Raw genomic sequence first — 21,562 nt, forward strand, 5'->3', positions numbered from 1 at the left:
TTAATTTCCCTGAGGCAACCACTGAGTTGTCACTTCCCTGCTTGGTCGTTTATGGCTTCCTCAATATGAATTTCTGTCCTGGTGTTGGTTACACCCTGGATACAACCAAGCATTCCAGTCCCTTTCCCTCTCCAGCACCTTCCACTTCAGCCAAACCACCCAGAGTCACTGTTTTCTAGAGTACCCCTTTCCACTCTGCACCTCTAAAATCCTACCGTTCCCCCCAAGCCTGCATCAGATACTTTTTCCAAGGTGTAACTTCTTTCTCTCCCTGACAGGTAGGAGCTCTCCCTTTTAACTGCTCTTGGCTTCCCTGTAGAATTTAGTTTCCACCTCTTGAATGGTTTACCCTGCCTTATATAAGTGTTCTCTGTGAATGGGAATTGGTCTACGCCATTCACCATATGTGAAATAAGACCATGCATGATGACTATGAAATCTTCAATAAACTAAAGCATTTTGGAGAAGAGACTGAATTCCCTGAATTGTTTAAAGTATTTAAGGAACTGTTGAAAAGCAAAAGATCTAATCCCTCTCCCACCTGCAGGATCTTAACATTTTGTGGGGTAAAGACCATGAGAGGGTATGGAAAATAGCAGAGCATTGGGGTTCAGGCAAAAGGCTGGCATGAGTTTGCCTATCTCTCAAGAAGGATATGAGACTTAAAAAGCTGCCATATTCAAATAGAGAGGAAGACAGCCCAGGAATTTCTATAGTATAAACTATGGAACAGTGATGGAAATAAGTGTGAAAGAAGAAAGAGAAAACACTGATCATTTCTGTAGAGGGCTTGGGTTGAGCAGTCAGGGATAAGAGTGAGTAACAAATGACAAGGAAAAGGGTGTGGATTAGTTCAGTGGGCACTGAAAGATCAGGAAGTTACTTGAGTATAGGAAAGCAAAGGGTAATGGAAGAAGAATCCTGCTATCATGTGCAAGAAATTGAAGACTCCAGGCTGGGTCTTTAAGTGAAAGCATATGCCAAGCCCCTGGTTGATGTTGAGTTCTGGTCAGGTTGAAGCAAGGGACCTTTTAGGAGCTTTTAAAATCTCATTGTCTCAAGGCAATAGGATTCATGATAGCTCCAAGAGCCATGCAAAGGGAATTCAAAGAAGAAAGAGATGAAATAAAGAAAATCCTTTTCTAGGAAGGTGGGTTTTGAGATGACCTGGGAAGAGGGTTAATGCGTTGAGAAGGGGGGCTGTGTTTCTACCCTTTGTCCTCCTTGACTGCTTCTCATTTTGGAAAGCTTCATTGATGAAAGATAGAGGTCTAGATGGTTAATGCTGCATCTGGAGGCTGGTTTCCATGGGAACCTCCACCAAGCTCTTAAGGTCATTCCCATAGAAACTGCTGTGAACTTTTCACCTCCACCAGCATTCATCGTCACCTTCACCCCATGTAATACAGTTCCTTTAGTAAAAGTCCTGTGATCTAGGCAGAATAACAGTATGATTATCCTGAGTGCAACCCCACCCCCAGTAGCCAGTCATTAGTCATGGGTCACTAGTGATAAACCAGAGTTGTTTCCAAATGCCTCAGCTGCCAGCCCTTCCCCATCCCCTCCCCTCCACCAGTCCTGTCCTTTTGCCCAGTAAAAACTATGCTCTGAAGACTCCATGATGAACCCAAAGGGATGTCCTCTCCTGATGACCTGGGAAGAGGGTTAGTGAGTTGAGAAGGGGGGGCTGTGTTTCAGTTTGGCTTTTCTGCTGCCCAGAGGAGTAAAAGAGGGGTTTAGCAAAGCATTTCTCAGCCACAAACCAACAGCAAGGTCAGAAAAAAATCATAAGCCAAGTCAATCAGGGTCTCTCTCATCTTCCTTTTGCTCCCTCTTACCTCTATCAACAAAGGTAATAGTAGCATCTCAGCATGTAGTATATCCAGGCGCTGTGCTAAATATATTACCCACATCATTTGCTTACTTCTCAGAACAGCCCCAGAAGGTGGATATGACTATTTTCCACATGTTGTGGATGAGGACACTGAAGCCCAAGGAGATTAGGCACTTCGGCAAAGGACATGCTGGAGAGTCGGGACATGCAGCCCCAGCTCTTCTACAGCATGCTGGGACGCCTCTGTAGAAATCACACCATCCAAGCACTGGACTCTAAGGCCAGTATTGGCAAGTGGTGAGAAGAGCAACAGTGTCTGGATGCTCAGATGCCACAGGCTGCAAATGAAGTTTCTGCTTCTTGAACGGGTACAGCTTTGTGCCTGATTTGCAGTGATGTTCTTACTTTTCCTTGGTCTTAGAGAAGCAGAAAGAGAGTGAACTCTGGAGACAAATACCTGGGCTTGAATTTTAATTCTGCGAGCTTACTGGCTACATGATTCCTGAAAGCCACTGACCTCCTCCCAGGGTTACCCCTAGGTCCTTTGTCCCAGGACTAGAGAGGGGAATCTCCCTACACAGTGCCTTGCTTAGAGTGACTCTCCAACCCTGATGGAGTTTTCCTCAATTCCTGCTTTTACCTACTGCATCAACACTGTTTACTGTTTTCTCCAACATTGTTTCTGGACAATGCTGTGTTGAGATCTCCTAGGTCATTGGTTCTCAAAGTGTGATGTCTGGACCAGCAGCATGGGCATCACCTGGGGACTTGTTGGAAATGCAAATTCTCAGGTCTCTCCAGACCCAGTGATGTAGAAGCTCTGCCATCTGTGATTTTAACCCCACCCCCGCCAAGGTGCTTGTGGTGGACTGCATGCTTAACTTTGAGAGCCACAGTTACAAGGTGTCAGTTTAAGGAAATAATTTTGAGCACCTGTGAAATGCCCACAGCTCACAGTACTCTCACCCATTTGAATTCGTTTGACTCTTACAAAACACTTCTGTCAAAGAGATAAAGCAGAAATTGTTATGCCTCTCTTTTGAAACAGGAAACTGATATCCAGAAGAATAACTGTCTCACTCAAGACCACATGGTCGGTGAGTCACAAAAGATATCAGGGCTACTTTCCCAGATAAGCATTGCCCTTGACTGATCGTACAGTGGTCCAGTAACTTCCGGAGGCACTGGAAATAAACTCCTGAGACCTTTTGGTCAATATCAAACAAGCTAAAATACTGCTACTTTGCACAAACCACCTTCCCTCTCTGGACCTGAGTTTCCCATCTGCAAAACAAGTTCGCTGAATTCAGCATCTCTACCTGTGTGTATCTTACTCATGCAGGTGCCTTTTGGTGCTCCACAGATTCACAGCCAAAGAATTTTGGAAACACTTCTTCTACTTCTACTTCAGTGCATAGTGGTCTTTTAAAGGTTCTGAGAAGTCCTGTCATAAAGTAGCCTGTTTAAATTCATGTTTATTTCTATGTTATACTTAATTTTATTCTTCCAAACATAATATTCCATTGAACAAACCCTAGAACTGCTAAATGAACTAAGTGATAAGATGACGTGGTTCTGTGATTTTTTTTCCCAGTCCATAGTCCCTTTTATTAACTCACATCAGGAGGCATCAAATAAATCTATTCAATTCCCTTTACCATGTTTAAAGCTGGTTTTTATCCACCTCCCTTTTGGGCAATTTGTGGTCATTTTCTTGAAGTCATTTCCATAGCTTTTCTCCCTCATTCCTTTTCTACCTATGTTAGGTTACAGAGGACATAGGAAATATTTTCTCCCTGGCAATGGCTTGTGTTTAGAAAAAGTATCAAGATTTATGTAGTGGGTGTTAGGGGGAAAAAAAACGGAATTACTGTAAAATACACACTCAATTCCACATTGTTTAACGGAAACTTTCTTTCTGTATGTGAGAAACTTAAGTCATTCTGAAGCCAGGCTTTTTATTACACTTAAAATATGTTCTCAAAAACCCCAGCCAATGAGAGTAAGCAGAGGAAATCTTTCATAAGCAACACCAGCCAGCAGCTGGGCAGGGGCGAGGTCCACACAGCATCTGTCCCCAGCCTCACATCTGGACTGTTGCCCAACATTGTGAGAGAAAGCCATCCGCCTCCATCAGACGTGCGCAGACATGCCTCTCATTTCAGAAATGAATGTTATGGCATCTGTCCATGGAGCCCTGTTAGATTTCCAGGATCTCTTGATCTCAGGCCAGGAGACCAGTGGATTTTTACAGCACAGATGCCAGTGCTTCTGCCATTAGGCAGAGGTAGGAAAGACTGAAGAGCAAGGCAGTGAATCTGTGTGCTGGTGCCCGAGAGGAACATTTCCCATGACTGTGTCATGTGTGTCTACATGCATTTTAAAAACTGAATGATTTGTGCATTTCCTAGTGATCTTCCTGGGAAAAAACATTGTGATACAACGCTCTGCCAGGCCTTAGCTCACATGAGTTCCTCCTCTGCGAACGTATTCTTTTCTCGAGCAACCTGTAAAAATCCTAACCCCACTTCAATGCCAGATTTACATGTCACCCCTTTGATGACGCAGCCCGTGATGTCCTCAGCCAGAATGAATTCCTTCCTGACCTGTAGAATTTTGTATCTCTTGGATAGCATGTATCTGCCTACCTTGTACATTGAGAAATTGTTTATGTGTGTGTGTGTGTGTGTGTGTGTGTACCAGTCTCTCCAACCAGTTTGTAATCCCGAGTGTAGAGACTATAGCTTACCTTCAAGCCTAGGGCTAGTGCATAAAAAGCACCCAATAAATGTTTATGGAGATAAATTTGCTTTTACTGCCTTGTTAGCCAGGACTGTCTTGGTTGCAAATAAGAGAAACCCAACTCAAACTGCATTAGGCAAATAGAAGGACTGATTCATGTTCGTAGGGATAAACAAAAGAGTAGATTGACACATGCTCCAAAGGAATCCAGAGTAAACCCTGAATTTAGGGTGGCCTCAGTTATTTCATCATGAGTCAACTTCTGGGAGTTCCCGTCATGGCTCATCAGTAACAAACCTGACTCGTATCCATAAGGACGAGGGTTCGATCCCTGGCCTCGCCCAGTGGGTTAAGGATCCAGTGTTGCCATGAGCTATGGCGTAGACTGGCAGCTACAACTCCTATTCAACCCCTAGCCTGGGAACTTACATGTGCCTTGGGTATGGCCCAATAAAGACCAAAAAAAAAAAAAAAAGTGAATCAGCTTCTGCCTCTCTCACTCTGACTCTCAGGGTTAATAACCATTAAAGAGACTTGGGTATTATGCCATCCTTGAATTAATCTTTCTGACCAGGGGAGTGGAGTACACCAATGGCCAGACTGGGGTGTCACCAGGGTGATCAGCCCCATCTGAACCAGGAGGACGGGGGTGGGGCAGGAGTAGTTCTTCCAGAGGGAGGAGGAAGGGCTGCTGGGCAGGCAAAAAAATAACAGGTATTACAGCAGCCTACTTCCAGTAAGGTGAGGAAGATGCCCTTAGCAATTAGAACTGTTAAACAATGGGATAATCTCTTCTGGAAGATATGGAGAGGATTATCCATTTAACATAAATATTTAATAGAGTAGGACACGGTGGACTTCTGAAGTTTTGCCAGCTCTCACATCCTTTAAGATACAAAGGAATATTCACAGTAAAGAAAAAAAAAAAAAAGAACAGAGAGCTACTGAGCTCAAATGCATTTTTTCTTCTCTTCCTTTTTTCTTTTTTTTATTTTTTTCTGTAGCGAGCAGATGTGGCCGTGGCCCCTTTAACGATCACCTTGGTCCGGGAAGAGGTGATAGACTTCTCCAAGCCATTTATGAGTCTGGGAATCTCCATCATGATAAAAAAGCCCCAGAAGTCCAAGCCCGGGGTGTTCTCCTTCCTGGATCCTTTGGCTTATGAGATTTGGATGTGCATCGTCTTCGCCTACATTGGCGTGAGCGTCGTCCTCTTCCTGGTCAGCCGCTTCAGCCCCTACGAGTGGCACAGTGAAGAGTTTGAGGAAGGGCGGGACCAGACCACCAGCGACCAGTCCAATGAGTTTGGAATATTCAACAGCTTGTGGTTCTCCCTGGGAGCCTTCATGCAGCAGGGATGTGACATTTCTCCCAGGTCAGTCTGCTCTTCTCAACCCTTTGTTCAATGCTGTGGATTTTTTGTTTGTTTATTTGTTTGTTTTGGAAAAAATAAATAAATACTGAGAAGTTAAGGGGGATGGGAGTTTTTTCCAGCCTTCTTTGGATTCAGTTTTTCAGCTGCACTTTCCTGTCAACTGTCCGGTGCATGCTGTGGATTATCTGGACACATCCTGTGTGTAGGCCACCTCGGTCTGCTCTCTGGTTGATGCTCTCTCTCAAGATTAACAGGCGTAACCATGACTCCAGTGTTCTGTAGCTGAAAGATGCAGAGAAAGGATGGGAGGGTGGGCAGTACAACCAACATCTATTGAGCACCTCCCATAGATGCTAAGCAAGGTTTTGAGTCCTTTGCATGCCTCATGTCATTCAATCTTCAGGGAAGCGCCAGGTAGGTCTCCTGTTGTGTCTCCTTTTACAAACAAGGAGCCACAGAAATGTTGACTATCTTCCCAGGGTGGTGGCTGGTTGAGTCGTGATTCAGACCACCATCTGCATACTTCTGAGTGACAGAAGAAGTATGAACTGTGAGTGGCTTCCATCTCTGGCTTGAGCACTGTCTGTGTGGCTCTGGATCAGTCCCCTGACCCTGGAAGACCTTGGTTTCTTCATCATTAAGAGAAAAGGATTCTCCTGTTCTTGGCTCTCAGAAAGCCCTTGGAGATAATTTAATTCCAAAGGACATGGAAATTTGTTTCCTGTGGCTCAAAAATGAGTTTTCTTGGAAGTGCCTCAGATTTCATATAGAGAGGACTGGGGGGACCAATCCAGTGAGCTTTTCAGCCCCTACATGAGACCTGAGTAGCCCCATATTTGTCTGTTTTATATGTTATAATTGTGAACACAATTTCTTTTGTGAAAAGGATTCTGAAAGGAAGGGGGGAAGGAAGGAGGGAGGGAGGGAAGGAAGAAAGGAAGGAAGGAAAGAGGGAGGGCAGGAAATTAGAAAGAAAACAGAAGAAAAGACAGCAAGCAGCCAAGTTGAAGGAAGGGAGGGAGGAAGGAAAAATGGAAAAGAGAAGGGAGAAAAAGAAATCTGAAAACTACCAGCCTGTACCAGTTCTCACCTTTACTGACCCCTTCCTGTCCTGTGTGGAATGTTCTTTCAACTATATTCTAGAATATCCGTGCCACAAATCTCCTCCAATTTACTGGAAAAATAAGTGCTGGCTGTACTTCCTTTTACAGTTTGGTGATGTCTATGAACTCTTTAACCAGTAGGTGGTCCCCTATAGAATATCAAACTCCTAAAGCCTGCAGGGAGGCACAGCTTAGAATCTGGGGGCAGGACTCCATGTGCACTCACTCTCACTTTCTGGGGGCTTAACCTCGTGCGTACCAAGGCCTCATAGACGTGTGCTGGAGGCACTTTTACCCCCTGTCTGGCTTGTATTTGAGTGTCAGCGGAGGACCAATATTCCTAAGTGGCCATGGAATAAAATCTTCCCAAGCAGCTTCCCTCTGGACTCATCTTGCCTGCTGTATAATTTAGACCGTCTCATCACTCACCATTATAATCTTGTTTTTCTTTAAATAAGGAGACAGTCAGGGGGGTTGCGTGGGAGAAGAGGTGTGAGACTGGATGCTTGGCCAGTGCTGGCAAACACATGGTGAAGAGCAGATAGAACCAAGCAGGGGAAGGGCTTGCTTAAAAATAACTCAGGCCAGTGGATAAACAGTGGGGAGAAATGATTCTCCATAGTCAGTGTAATGGGCCGTCCAAATATGCATGTGTTAGAGGAGACCCATGGGTTTGTTTCTCTCCATTATTTCCTTCATAGGTGGGTCTCTCACCTCTTATTGGGACCCTTGTGGTCTGACTTCAGGGGGAGTTTTCACACACACCCTCTTTCCTCCTCAAGTCTAAGGCTTATAGTCCAAAACTGAGTGGCAGCTGCCCTCTTGAGCTGATGTGTATATTCACGCCCCCTTCGCTCCAGCCCCCAGTTGACCACCTTCAATTCTCTGTGACTCTTCTGGCCCCTGAGAAGGTATGGGAGTTTGTGATGTATGGCTGCAAGAGGGCTTTCAAACTGTGTTTCTAGAGCTTCTGAGGTCTCCACTAAGGTATCTTAGGAACTGACCTTGAGGTGAAGATGAGCCTAAACAGGAAAGTACCCAGCCTCCTTCCCCCTCATTTTCTTTTTTTCCTTGTTGTTGTTTTTGTTTGTTTGTTTGTTTTTTGTTTTTGTTTTTGGGTTTTTTTTTTTTTTTTTTTTGCTTTTTAGGGCCACACCTGTAGCATATGGAAGTTCCCAGGCTTGGGGTCAGCTGCCAGCCTATACCACTGCAAAGCAGGATACAAGATGCATCTACAACCTACACCACAGCTCACGGCAATGCCAGATCCTTAACCCACTGAGCAAGGCCAGGGATCAAACTCACATCCTCATGGACACTGGTCAGATTCGTTATTGCTGAGCCACGATGAGAACTCCCCTTCCTCCCCATTTTTAATAAAACTGCTCTATTCTATTCTTCAGTATTCTCACTGATAAAATAGGAAACAACCTCAAGCATTGTTGTGAGGTTTAAAAGAGACTGTTACGTAGAGAAGTCCTCACTCAGTAGCCAGCCAGCACCCAGGAAGCACAATCTAATAGGTATTTTTACTTCTTTTATCAATTTTTTCTCTATTGGACCTCTGCTAAACTCCACTAGAAGAAAGGATGCTTCAGCCCACTATGATCGAAAAGCCCCTGGACCTCCCTCTACTGGGGAAGTCCAAAGACAAAACAGAACAGTGGTTTGCTCCAGAGACCTCCAAAACCTGGATTCCTGAGCTCCCCCTTGCAGAACTGAGCAGAAGGATGTGTCACTTGGGTTGTAAGGGTCTGATAGGCAGAGAGAAGGCTCGACCTGCCAGAATAAGGAGTTTTATCTGCTTGAGATGGACTCTTACTTACCAGGCCTGCCCTGGCCAATCCCAGAGCTTAGAGGGCTGTAGAAACCCCACTGAGAGAATACATATCACAATGTTTCCTAGAAATATACACCAAAAGGAGAAGCCACAGACTGGATCTCACTAGGGCCAGACAAAAACACAAGGATGCAAAGACAGCGATGAGAGCCAGGGCCAAGCAGATGCTGCAGACGCCAAGAGAAGGTTTTGTTGTTGTCATTCACCTATTTTTTGATGAAGTCAAGTTTCCCAAGTCTCTGATAATGTACAGCACTGGGTTAGACACCTGGGGCTTGGTAGGAGGTATTTTTAAGGGGCTTTTTATGTTCAATCATCCTTCCTGATGAGTCCCAATTAACTGTTTAGCAATTTACTTACAAAATAAACCATAAATCCTCATGAATTTAGAAACCGAGGGACTATGTTCCCCTTAAATTTCATGGACCTGGATGTTTACATGGGTAGCATTCTCTTTTCTTTATCTCTTCAATATTTATGTTTTTTAAACAAAAGCCAACAAAATGTGGCCAAATGGGCTTTTCTGAAAGTAACACAAAAATCTGACCAGAGCAATATGACCAGATGGAGAGTTAGCTCTTATGATACAAGGAAAGTGGAGGCAGACAGTGGCCCATGGTCAGTGAAACTGAGGCTGCTGTTCTGTGGGGGGTTTTGTTTGTGTGTTTGTTTGTTTGTTTTGCTTTTTAGGGCCACACCCAAGGCATATGGAAGTTCCCAGGCTAGGGGTCAAATTGGAGCTACTGCCACCTCGGCTTGGTAGGAGGTATTTTTAAGGGGCTTTTTATGTTCAATCATCCTTCCTGATGAGTCCCAATTAACTGTTTTAGCAATGCAGGATCCAAGCCTACACCACAGCTCATGGAAATGCCAGATCCCTGACCCACTGAGCGAGGCCAGGGATTGAACCTGCATCCTCATGGATGCTAGTTGGATTCATTTCCGCTGAGCCACAATGAGAACTCCTGTTCTGTGGTTTTTCACACATGGTTCCCAGGTGCCGTGTCCATGTTCAGCAGCAAGAGGGGGAAGGAGTCATGCAGTTGGTTCTGTCTGCCAAAAGAAAAGCTGAACAGAATACTGCCCACCCTAAGTGGCCTTCCGCTTCTCTCTATTTCATCAGTCAGAACAGAGGCCCTGGATCACCTCTAGTGGCAAGGAAGATGGGAAAGGCAAGAGTATAGGTTTCCTAGGCTGTAAAGTAGGAGGGATGAGAACAGACACTGGCGGCCACAGGGCCTAAATCCATGTGTTCTACATAAGTACCACAAATAGATAAATAACCTGTAATTAGCATCTTCAAGTACATACCAGTAAAGGCTGCTGATTTGATTCCAAGGTCCTTCCTTCCTCCCCTTAAAATATTTATAGGAGAAATTGTGTTTGCATAACCTATTTTAACATTCAAACTTAAAATTCAATTGAGCTGTGATTACAAATACCATTTTTTTCATTAGGGTGATGGTGAGATTAAAATGCCATCCATGAATTGATTTTGTAGGCCTGCTTCTTGTGCCCCCAAAATTTTAATAGATATTTCAGTTTCCTTTTCCCATAGACAGGAACATTTTGAGAAGGGATATATTAAAGGAAGGACAAAGATCATCCCAAGGAGTTTCCTTACGGCTCAGTGGGTTAAGGATCTGGCACTATCACTGCAGTGGCTTGGGTCACTGCTGTGTCGCAGGTTCATTCCCTGGGTCAGGAACTTTCACATACCCTGGATGTGGCCAAAAAAAAAAAAAGAAAAGAAAAGAAAATCCCAAGCAGAATTTATCTTTAGTTCCCCCAATGTTCCTTTTTGTAGCTTTTTTCCTCTCTTTGTGGGCAGTGTCATTTCATTTATTGAACAGATGTTTCTAATTGCCTGTGAGGTGCAGCGCAGGTTGCTAGGTGCTAAAGACGTGAAGAGACGTTGATGGTGGAGCATGAGGGGGTGGGCGTCTCTGCTTCAAGGAGCAGTGGGCTCAGACAGACATCAAATAACCAGTGGTGAATTATAAACTGTGAGGCACTCTGAACAAAATGCTCTCAAAATAGGTGATAAAGGAAGTAGAATTCAAGGGGACTGGCTGAGAGTGTTCTGAGAAAGTGCCTCCGCAGAGCAGACAGCAAGAAGGAGCTGGGCGTCCACAGGGCTGAGAGGCACGACAGCTGCAGGCAAAGGCCCTCAGGTGGAAGAGAGCTTCATGCTTTCAAGGACAGGAGGAAGGTCCAGTGTGTCTGGCTTGGCCTTGAGGAAAGAGAACAGGGGTTTAACATGCTATCAGAGAGGTAGGCAGAGGCCGGATCAGGCAGGGACCCGTGGCCATGGTACAGATGTAAAGTTTTACTCTAAGTGCAGTGGGAAGCCACCGGAGAGTTTTAAGCAAGGGAAGGATTGATTTACATGCTAAAATGCCACCCTGGGGAGCTCTGTGGAAAATGAATTAAAGCAGGGAATAGTCAAGAGTGGACGCCTAGGAACCAAGCAATGGGCTCTCACAGCTGTCTGGGGGAAATTATAGTGATGGAATCGGTGGTGGTCATGGAGATGGATTTGCGGTCTGCTCTGATACTCCACCCGCCAGCGCTAGCTGATGGATTGTCTACAGGGGAGGAGGAGAGGGAAGAGTCAACCGTGCTCCATGAGCCTTTGGGAAACGTGGACCCACAGCTCCAGGGCTAGGTCTGGAAGTGACCCCTGGAATGATCTAGTTCATCCAACCCATGTTACAGACAAGGAAACTGAGGCCCCAAACGAGTACGGGATTTTCTCTGGGGTCACCAAGGCAGTTCCTCAGGCCTCTTGCTCCCCAGTGCAGAGCCTGCAGTAAGCTAAGAGTGAGCCTTTCAAGTCTTTATTCCCACAGCCCCCGCATCCCCATTGGCTTCTACTTTTCTGGGATCAGAAGACCTTAGTAAGGAAAAGGAGAGGGGTTTGGAAGGGCCTAAGGGTAGAGAGGACGATGGGAAATGATGATTTCTGCTTTCAGAATGCTTTCGTTCCTCATCATAGAATGTGTCAGTACGTTGATAATTATCTCCATCAATAATTACGCTCAGCGAGAAGACGGCAAAAGCACGGGGGTGATAGCACTTTGGAGATGGCTTGGGAACCCTGTGCCACAAACCCTGCCCCCAATTAATACACTCTGTGGGGGCCCTGGGACTGATTCACCATGGGAACAGGGTGGCCAATGAGCAAGGCCCAAACCAATAACCAATGATAGCCTGACCTTCACATTCACACACAAATTCCATAGCAACCAGTATGCCAGGGTGTTAAGAGGTGATGAGGACTCTCCCCCTTCCAACTCCTGCTCTCCCTTCTTCCCTCCTAGAGACAGCCATGCAAACCCCTGCCTCTTCCCATATGGATGAGGAGCAGTGTTGCAGAGGAAAGAGGGGAGCAAATGTTGAGGAAAGGTGACGGAAGCAGCCTGAAATTACAAAACACTCCACCTTTGGAAAACATAAGCCTCATCCAGGATACAGATTTACTGCTGCAAGGGAGAGTGTCACAAAGATGTAATGTGAGAAATGTGGATTATTTCCTGCTCTAGGTCTCAGGACTAGGAATTGTTAGGGTTTCTGCTGGAACCCCTGCATCAGGCTCACCCAGGATGTCTGTCAGGATGCAGACTTTGAGGTGCATGGAATTGGAAATTCTGCACTTGGAGAATGGAGTACGTATGTTTCACAACCCCTCGCCTTCCCCCAGGGCAGATGGGCATTAAAGTTGGAAAGCCACTGAACTTAAAGTTCCCACTGTAGTTTAGTGGTAACGAACCTGACTGGTATCCATGAGGATGCATGTTCGATCCCCGACCCCATTCAGTGGGTTAAGGATCCAGCATTGCCGTGAGCTGTGGTGGAAGTCACAGATGCGACTTGGATCTGGCATTGCTGTGGCTGTGGCGTAGGCGGGCAGCTACAGGTCCGATTTGACAATTTGACCCTTAGCCTGAGAACTTCCATGTGCCATAGGCGCAGCCCCAAAAAGACAAAAAAAAAAAAAAAAGACAATCAGCAAAATTAAACCTCATCAACACCCCATCCCCATTTGATGGGTGAGGCCTCTGGCTTTTACAGGGAGGGGAAGGGACTTAGCCAAGGTCTCGCAGATGATTAAGGTAAGTTCAGTAACACAAAGACGAGGGTCCACAGGGGCTACTCAGTCCTGGACAGTCACTGCCAGGAGAACTCTGCAGACGAAACCAAAACACACCTAGATTCAGCCTGTGGGCCTTCGTGGGGACCCCTGGAAGAATGGTGGGGAGTATAAAACAGCATACCTTTTCTGTATTTAGACACATTTGAAATGTCATGTCTATAGATTTTTTAAAAGGAATTCTCCTCTCCTCACTCATTTTCATTTCGAGGTTAAAATCAGATTGATATGTCTTTCTTTCATTTCACATGCTTGGGAAAATTTCCAGGCCATGAATGGGGCTGCACTAAAAGAAAGATGGTGCCCACAGCTCCATATCCAAAAAGGCCCGCCTACATTTTCCGGGGCTCCACATGATCCTGGGGAGATCCCCCCTGTTTCTTTTTAAACCCTCTCTGGAAATAGAGCATCTGAGATCCAAAGACCCAGTTGTTCATCTGGAAAGAAGTACTGACTTCTAAAAAGAGAAAAATGAGAGCATAATGAATTGAATTGGTGGGGAATGCGCAGAGTCCTCTGGGGAGCCTGATGGTTTTGCATATGAGCTAAGTGCAGCCATCCAGCTGTGCAAAGGAACACTTCTACCCTAGCAGAGTTCAAGCGAGATCAGAAGTGAATGGAGCCCAAGGTAGCAAGCTGAAAATAAGTGTGTTCCAATAACACAGAAACGACAGGCCCACGTGAGGACAGTCACCCACTGTGTGTCTCCAGGGGCTTAAGGAGAGAGGACCTTAAAATAAGGAGGCACAGCAGATGCTGAGGGCAGAATGGACCCCTGCTTAAGGAAGGAAACAGGAGCAGCTGTGTCATAGGCGCCAGGCCCATGGGGTTGGAGGAGATGGTAAATGGTCTTAGAAGCTCAGTCTCTGTCTATATGCCTACCAAGTGAGTCACATCCCCACTCACTGTCCCCTCTTCAGAATGGGAGCAAGATGGCCCCTGGCATGTCCCCAGCCCCTGTCTAAGGCTCACATCTCTTTGATTCCCAGGTCCAGCCAAGGTTCAAGCCAAGCCAGGTTGCACGTCCTACTGTCTCCCCGGCGCCAGGCTGCTTTTATCTGCCTGTCATCCCCTCAGTTGGGAATGCCCTCTCCTGTCTTTTTCACTCAGTGACCCTCCCTTTTGCAAATGCTCACTCCTCACTGCTCCCCTCCCAACCCCAATTCTTCCTCAGAAACTATGCTTTGCAGTAATAGTTATTATAGCTTGAACTCTAGAATTGGCCTGCCTACAGCTGAATCCTAGCTCTGCCGCTTACTGGCTGAGGAAGGATGGGAAAATAACTTCTCTGTGCCTCGGTTTCTTCTCCTGGAAAACATGGATAATAAGAACACTATTTTAAAGGGATATTTTGAGTACTAAATGGCATGATGCATGGAAAGTTCTTCCTTTGCACAGAGCTGATGCACAGACAGTGCTATGGACATTGTTGTTGCTGTCACCATGGTCATCTGAACCTCTCTGAGAGCATTTTGTCTTCCCATCCTGAGCTACCATAGCCCATTTCTGTTCCCTTTTGAAACACACACTGGGAGTCTTATCTCTGCCACTCATCTGAAACCTGACATGGGTGTTATGTGTTGCAGATATTCAAAATGTTTGTTGAATGAGTAAATGCCTTTTCACAAGTAGCCTTCTAAGGACCATGTCACATTTTTCATTTACTAGAGGAAAAACAAACTAAAAGAGAGAATTTCTGCCTGGCACTAACTACCTATGTAAAATAGGGCAACTCAGTCCTGGTATTTGAATGGACTTGGAAGAAAAACCAGGAAAAAATGGAGAAAAGGATGTTGACTAGATCAACCCAGAAAAGTTTCCCTGTCATCCTAGTGTTACCAGTTACCTCACTTTTCAGGACCATTCTAACCTTCTCTTTACTGGGACAACAGTAGTAAACACTGATTTCATTTGTTGCACCTACTACGGATCAGCCATTGTCTTAGGTGTCCTATGATGTTATCTCTAATCATCATGACAACCGCTGCTCAGGGACATCAAAAGCATTTTTTTTTTTGCTTATTTTTTTAATTGTTATTTCCCCAATACAATTTTTTTTGCTGTATAGCATGGTGACTCAGTTACACATACATGTATATGTTCTATTTTCTTACATTATCATGCTCCATCATAAGTGACTAGACATAGCTCCCAGTGCTACACAGCAGGATCTCATTCAACAGTACTTTATAGAAGAGGCTCAGAGCAGTTAACTCTCCTGTTCATGGTTATCCAGCAGAGCTCAGATTAGAACCTGTGTCTGTTGGATTCAAAGACTTGTGATTTATCTTTGACACACCATCGCTATCCAAGACCAGAAATCTCCTGAAGGTCCCTTAGGGCTCCCTGTGGATAGTTAGAATTCATGGAAATGAAAAGCATCCTTTTCCTTCTGTAGGATTCCCTCACTTTTTTAAAGGAAACTTTTCTGCTTTGGCTTTTCTTCCTTATTATTCCTTACAGTATCTTTGTCCTTAAAAGCCATCTTCTGGCAGAGCAGAGGCGACCCACTGGGAGTGGACTCTGTTCCAGCCAAAGTGAAAGATTACATGGACAGCTGAGTGAGGGAGATGATGAAACAGACAAGAACAAAGATGTGACTGCTGCCACTTTGGAGAGGCTGATATTCTGGTTTCAGCTGGGATGTGGGCAGACAGCAGATTCCACAGTCAAAGCCAAAAGCTGGAGAGGGCATGTTTTTAAATATGCAGTACTTTAGACATGAATGAAGGAGAAAAAGAGGCAAAAAGGTCTACAAATGGCTTTAAAATTATGGTCCATCTGAAGTCTACACATTTATCCTATAGAAAATAGTTATTGCATATGCGGCAAGATATATGTGTAAAGATTTTCTCGTTTCACTGTTGCTGTAAAAAGTTGGAAGCAGCCCACTGACCACTGGCTGAAAGAAGTGATGGTTCATCGTCCAGTGACACAATGCAGCCCATGCTACTTTGTAAAGATCTACTGGGCACTGGGTTGCATAGAGGGAAATAAAGCGTTCTTGTACCACTGGTTCTAAATTATAGGCTCTTTTCATTGCGCCATGCTGCCTCTCTGGATCACAGGGAACTGGGAGAATGTGTATACGAGGACTAAACTAGGTGGTATGTTGTTTTATTTTGTTGAGAAAGGAAATATCAGTGTGAGTGGCAATAAAAAGAGACCTCTGGGAAGCATTGGACTGTGCCTTGAGAGATGAGATAAGATTTTCTACAAGGGCAGAGAGAAATGAAAAGGGAAATCTCTGGTAGGTGATCACTGTGGGCAAAGGCACTGAAGCAGGCACATGTTGAGTCATGGGACCTATCAATCAAGGTCAGCCCTAGGTCCAGTAGCCAAGTGTTCAGAGCTCACCGTGCTTAATGGTACACTCAATCCATGACTTTGGGGGTTCTATAACCTGTTATATAGGCATTAGAGTGTTATCCCAAAACACAGGGTCTAAAATGAGCAGTGATGGGCCAGTTCTTCCGTCTCCACCGGAACTAACTCCTTACTCCTCAGAAGCACTTTTACTGTAAGGTTTGGTCCACCATCGATGGAACCAATGTCAGCCAGGGTCTAATTTTTGGAATTCATTCCCACAATCCAGATGAAAACTGACACTCAGGAAGCCCCTATCACTGCTGCCACCAGGTTCTATATCTCCTGAGCAGTATACAAAAGGGAATGTCAGGAAGAAAAATGCCCTCCCTTCTGTGGAATCTGGCCAGGCACTCACCTGGCATTCAGCTTCTCCTTCATACGCTGTTCTCTGTGTGGGTGCCCATGGCAAGAGTAGGGAGAGAGAAAGAAGAGGGAGTTTATCTTACTTTGTTTCTGGTTACTGTAGGTATGTGTTTCTACAGGTCCAAGAGAGGGTTAATCAATCAAATGTTTTAGTTGAGGACCATTGAGTGTATAAACCTTGCCTTAGGCACAATGCTAATCATTATGGCAGATGTGAAAAAGCCAGAAGGATGAGTACCTTTGACATTTGCAAGAACCAAAATATACCCCCCCAAATAAAAAGGTAGATAATATAAAGTAGGACGTGTATTTGAATAGTTCCCAAGTGCAGGATTCATTGTCCATAGGCAGAGAAGAAAGGTCACTGAGGATTAAAATGGTCTGGATTAGCTTAGAAGAAAAAGAGGGACTTGGGCTGGTCCCAAGGGATAAAGCTAGACTTATCAGAGGAGCCTTGGGTGAGGTAGTTGGTGACAGAAAAGCCCAAGCAAGCAGAGATGACTGTGTTTTAAGTCCAAGTATCTAATTATCACACAGATTTGGGTTTGGATCTTAATCCACCAGTTATTAGCTATTAAGACCTAAGCAAGTAACATAACTGCCAAGCCTGTTTCTTCAAGGTAAAAAAAAAAAGAGAGAGAGACCATAAATACCAATATGATAAGATTCTGGTAAGAATACATGAGCAAACTAAGGCTAAAGCATGTTGCCTAGTGCTAGCACACACCAGGGATTTTTTAAAAATCCTAATTTTCTTTCCTTTCTTTTGCGTTATCACTTTACTTCCTTTCTGCTTTGTCCCTAGTCTCCCACCAATTATTTATTCTCTGCTGAGAGCTTTCAGAGATTCGCTGACATGCATCTCTTTATCAGGCTGTTCTCCTGGTCCAGTAATGGCCAGAGGGAAGTCTGGAGGCTGCTCCCAGGAGAAAGGAAAGGCTGCCAGGGGCAGCATTATGACTCGAGGACATAGGCAGCATCACTCACTCTGTCCCAAGGTTATTTCACAGCTCAAGCCTGGACAGAAACTGGATCTGAGCTCCTGCCTGCTTCCCTGGAAAAACTCCTCACCTTGGCTCTTCACACCAAACCACACTGTCCACCAGTCCCCTCCCAGTCTCCTGGGAATCTGCTTTCTTTTCTTAGCAGTTGGCATTGTGATGGTTTCCTCTGTATCCCAGAGTAACAGACAGTCATGTTGCCCGTCTTGTAAATATGCAAGTCTTTTTCAATAGAATAATTAAGAACATAAGCTCTGAGTTAAACCTGGGCTTAATTCTACTTCTTACACTAATTTGCTGTGTGGACCCTGAGCAACTAAGCTTTGCAACTCAGAGCACCTGTTACTATTACTGTACAACAAGCTGCCCTGAACTTGTGGTATAAAACAAGAGCCTTTTTATTATATCAGAGATTTCCTGGGTTAGGAAATTTGGAAAGGGGCAGAGTGGGATGGCTCGTCCCTGCTAAAGATGCTGGGACCTCAGATGGAAAAACTAAAAAGCTGTGGATGACTTAACAGCTGGGGGATTAAATCATCTGAAGGTTCACACTCACACAGCTTGAGGTTCAGGCTGTTGTTCTGAACACCTACACGTGCCCTTTCCACGCCCTGCTTGGGCTTCCTCACAGTGTGATGGCCAGGTTCAAGAACAAGGGACCAAAGGGAAGCAGGCAGAAGCTGTGTCACCTTTCATCACCGTCCCTGCAAAGTCACACAGTGTGACTTCTGCCAGAGCTACCAGCTGAGCCACATCAAAAGGGAAGTAATGTGTATTCTACCTTTCAATAGGCCAAGGGTCAAAATCACAATGTAAGAAGAACACATGGAATGGGAGAGGTCATGGTGGTGGCATTTGGAAAAAAACAATTGGCCACATCTTACATATAAAGTGAGGAGAATACATTCTGGAATCATCATTAAAGAAGATAAGGGGGAGTTCCCATCATGGTGCAGCGGAAATGAATCCAACTAGGAACCATGAGGTTGTGGGTTCGATCCCTGGCCTTGCTCAGTGGGTTATGGATCTGGCAATGCCATGAGCTGTGATGTAGGTTGCAGACATGGCTCGGATCCCAGGTTGCTGTGGCTGTGGTGTAGGCTGGCGGCTACAGCTCTGATTGGACCCCTAGCCTAGGAACCTCCATATGCCGTGAGTGCAGCCCTTAAAAAAAAAAAAAGGGGAAGATAAGGAATTTAAAATACTTGGGCTGACATGTAATAAGCATTCAGTAAAAGATGCAGTCATTGGTATTCTCTTCCTCTCACCCCCGCACCCTCCCTCTCCCTCTCTCCCTCTCCCTCTCCTCCCCCAAGTAGATAGATAGATAGATAGATAGATAGATAGATAGATAGATATACACACACATATATATATGACACTATGGTCAGTGCTTATTAACATGTAGCCCATGCTTATAAATATTTTTATATATAAGAGATGCTAATAACTATTTAAGTTAATGAATCCATAGATTAGATCCCTAATGAATCTACAGACTAGAGCATTAAAAGTCAGGTGGTTTCTCATCTTATTACTTCATTTTTTTACTTTGGGAAACCAGCGTTGTGAGTTCACACAGTAGGTTAAATTAACACTGAGCAATTTAGGAGTTCCCGTTGTGGCGCAGTGGTTAACAAATCCGACTAGGAACCTTGAGGTTGCGGGTTTGGTCCCTGCCTTTGCTCAGTGGGTTAACAATCCGGCGTTCCCGTGAGCTGTGGTGTAGGTTGCAGATGCGGCTCGGATCCCGCGTTGCTGTGGCTCTGGCATAGGCCAGTGGCTACAGCTCCGATTCGACCCCTAGCCTGGGAACCTCCATATGCCGTGGAAGCGGCCCAAAGAAATAGCAAAAAGACAAAAAGACAAAAAAAAAAAAACACTGAGCAATTTATAATCCAGACTTGGATGAAGCATTTTGTTGAAAATAACTCACGACCCTTAACAAACAATATGAAATTTTTCAAAAGACTGATGTTTATAGTTCAGCACATTTCAGGATATGTAATGCCTTCAATGTCATCCTCATCTCTGGAGGTAAACGAAAAGGGACAGAAGATGCACAAAACTTAATGTGTTCTTATTTTGCAGATCTGAATACTGAATTGAGCCAGGTCTCTCATAGTGTTTGCCTTTCTGAGACTACACATACTGTTCTTGCACTCCAAAACCAAGTCTCCACACTTAGGCAGTATTTGTTCAGTGAATCAGCAAGCAGAACAGTCAGAATTAGCAGAATCGAGTTGCTGTACCTTTGTGTCTCTGCACTGTGGAGTAAGGACAAAGGGAACAGAAGGGGCATGGATTGTTTCTCCTCACTGAGGCTGTGCAGGGATCTTGGCTGGACAAGAATGGGACCCAGAAGACGTTAGTGTGGCCAAGTGACTTTGGGCCGGTGATTTTCCTTCTCAGATCTCAGATTTCAGACTGAAAGATCTGACATTCTACAATGAAAAGTGTTTACTAAGCCCCTGTGATCCATTCTCCTTAGTATGGTGGGGAATAGACAGAAGTAAGAAATGCCAGGTCTTGGCTTATATGATGTAGTCTAACTGGGGAGGCAAGACTGAGACACAAGCAGCAGTGAATTTACAAAGCTCAGGTGTGCCTTGAGCACCAGGTGCCATCCAAGGGTGACCCAAAATAGAGAGATGGATGTTGGCAGAAGGTCAGGCTCCATCTATCCATCTGGCTGGAGAGAAGAAAGGGCAAGCATATCATTAAACCAGAAGCAAATCTATCAGGCTTCCCCACAAAACCAGCGCCTCTTGCCTATCACTGTATTTGATGCATCAAACTCAAAGGACAAAGAATTGTCATACTTGTATAGAGAATATTCATAGTTTATTTTCTGAAACTTCTCTTTTTTAGTCAATGGACTTCTCCCTCTTAAATTTAGCATAACATTCTGAGCAAAGGAAGATTTTAATTAGAATCTGGTTTTCCCTATATCTTCCCCCTTTGCCATTCAACTAATTCTATTTGTGTGTGTGTGTGTGTGTGTGTGTGTGTGTGTGTGTTTTTAGGGCCACACTCACGGCATACAGAAGTTCCCAGGCTAGGAGTCAAATCGGAGCTGTAGCTGCAGGCCTACGCTACAGCCACAGCCATGCGGGATCCAAACTGCATCTGCGACCTACACGGTAGCTCACGCCAGATCCTTAACCCACTGAGCAAGGCCAGGAATTGAACCTGCATCCACAAGGATTCTAGTCAGATTCGTTTCTGTTGAGCTATGACGGGAGCTCCTCTATTTTTTTTTTTAATTTTGTTGAAGTATAACACACAAATATTTACATAAATCACAAATATACGACTCAATTTTCATAAAGTGAAAACACCTGTATAATCAGAACTCAAATTAGAAACTGAATACTACCTGAATCTCAGGCACCTCTCCTAGCTCTCTTCTCCATACAAGACCTGACAATCACTATCCTGACTTCTGGCATCATAGATTAATTTTACTAACTGAGCTGTGTTTGAATCTAAAGAGGAACTGTACAATATATACCTTTTTGTGTTTGACTGGTTTTACTCAATATTATGTCGTGAGGTGCATTAGTGTTATCACCTAAAGTTGTGGTCCATTAATTCTCCTTGTTATGCAGTATTTCAGTTTGCAGATCCACTGCATTTTATTTATCCATAAATAAATCGAGAAGTGTGACCATTTTTGCAGATAAACATTTTGTTTGCTCCCAGGCTAAGGCTGTTGTAGGTAATTCTGCTTTAAATATTCTTATAAAAGCCTTTTGAGGGGCCTCCTCGAATGCCTATGT

General features: G+C 44.6%; 1 protein-coding gene across 2 annotated transcripts in view; it reads left to right on the forward strand.

Annotated features, from left to right (window-relative positions):
* The window catches only part of GRIA1 (glutamate ionotropic receptor AMPA type subunit 1), a 323,216-nt gene that overhangs the window by 223,719 nt on the left and 77,935 nt on the right, over positions 1–21,562 (forward strand). For both annotated transcript variants that reach the window (XM_047772335.1, XM_047772253.1), the window contains exon 11: positions 5,581–5,951. In XM_047772335.1, the coding sequence (XP_047628291.1) occupies positions 5,581–5,951 (371 nt within the window). The remainder of the gene's footprint in view (positions 1–5,580; positions 5,952–21,562) is intronic.

The sequence above is a fragment of the Phacochoerus africanus genome, chromosome 1, assembly GCF_016906955.1.
Source record: "Phacochoerus africanus isolate WHEZ1 chromosome 1, ROS_Pafr_v1, whole genome shotgun sequence".
NCBI lineage: Eukaryota > Metazoa > Chordata > Mammalia > Artiodactyla > Suidae > Phacochoerus > Phacochoerus africanus.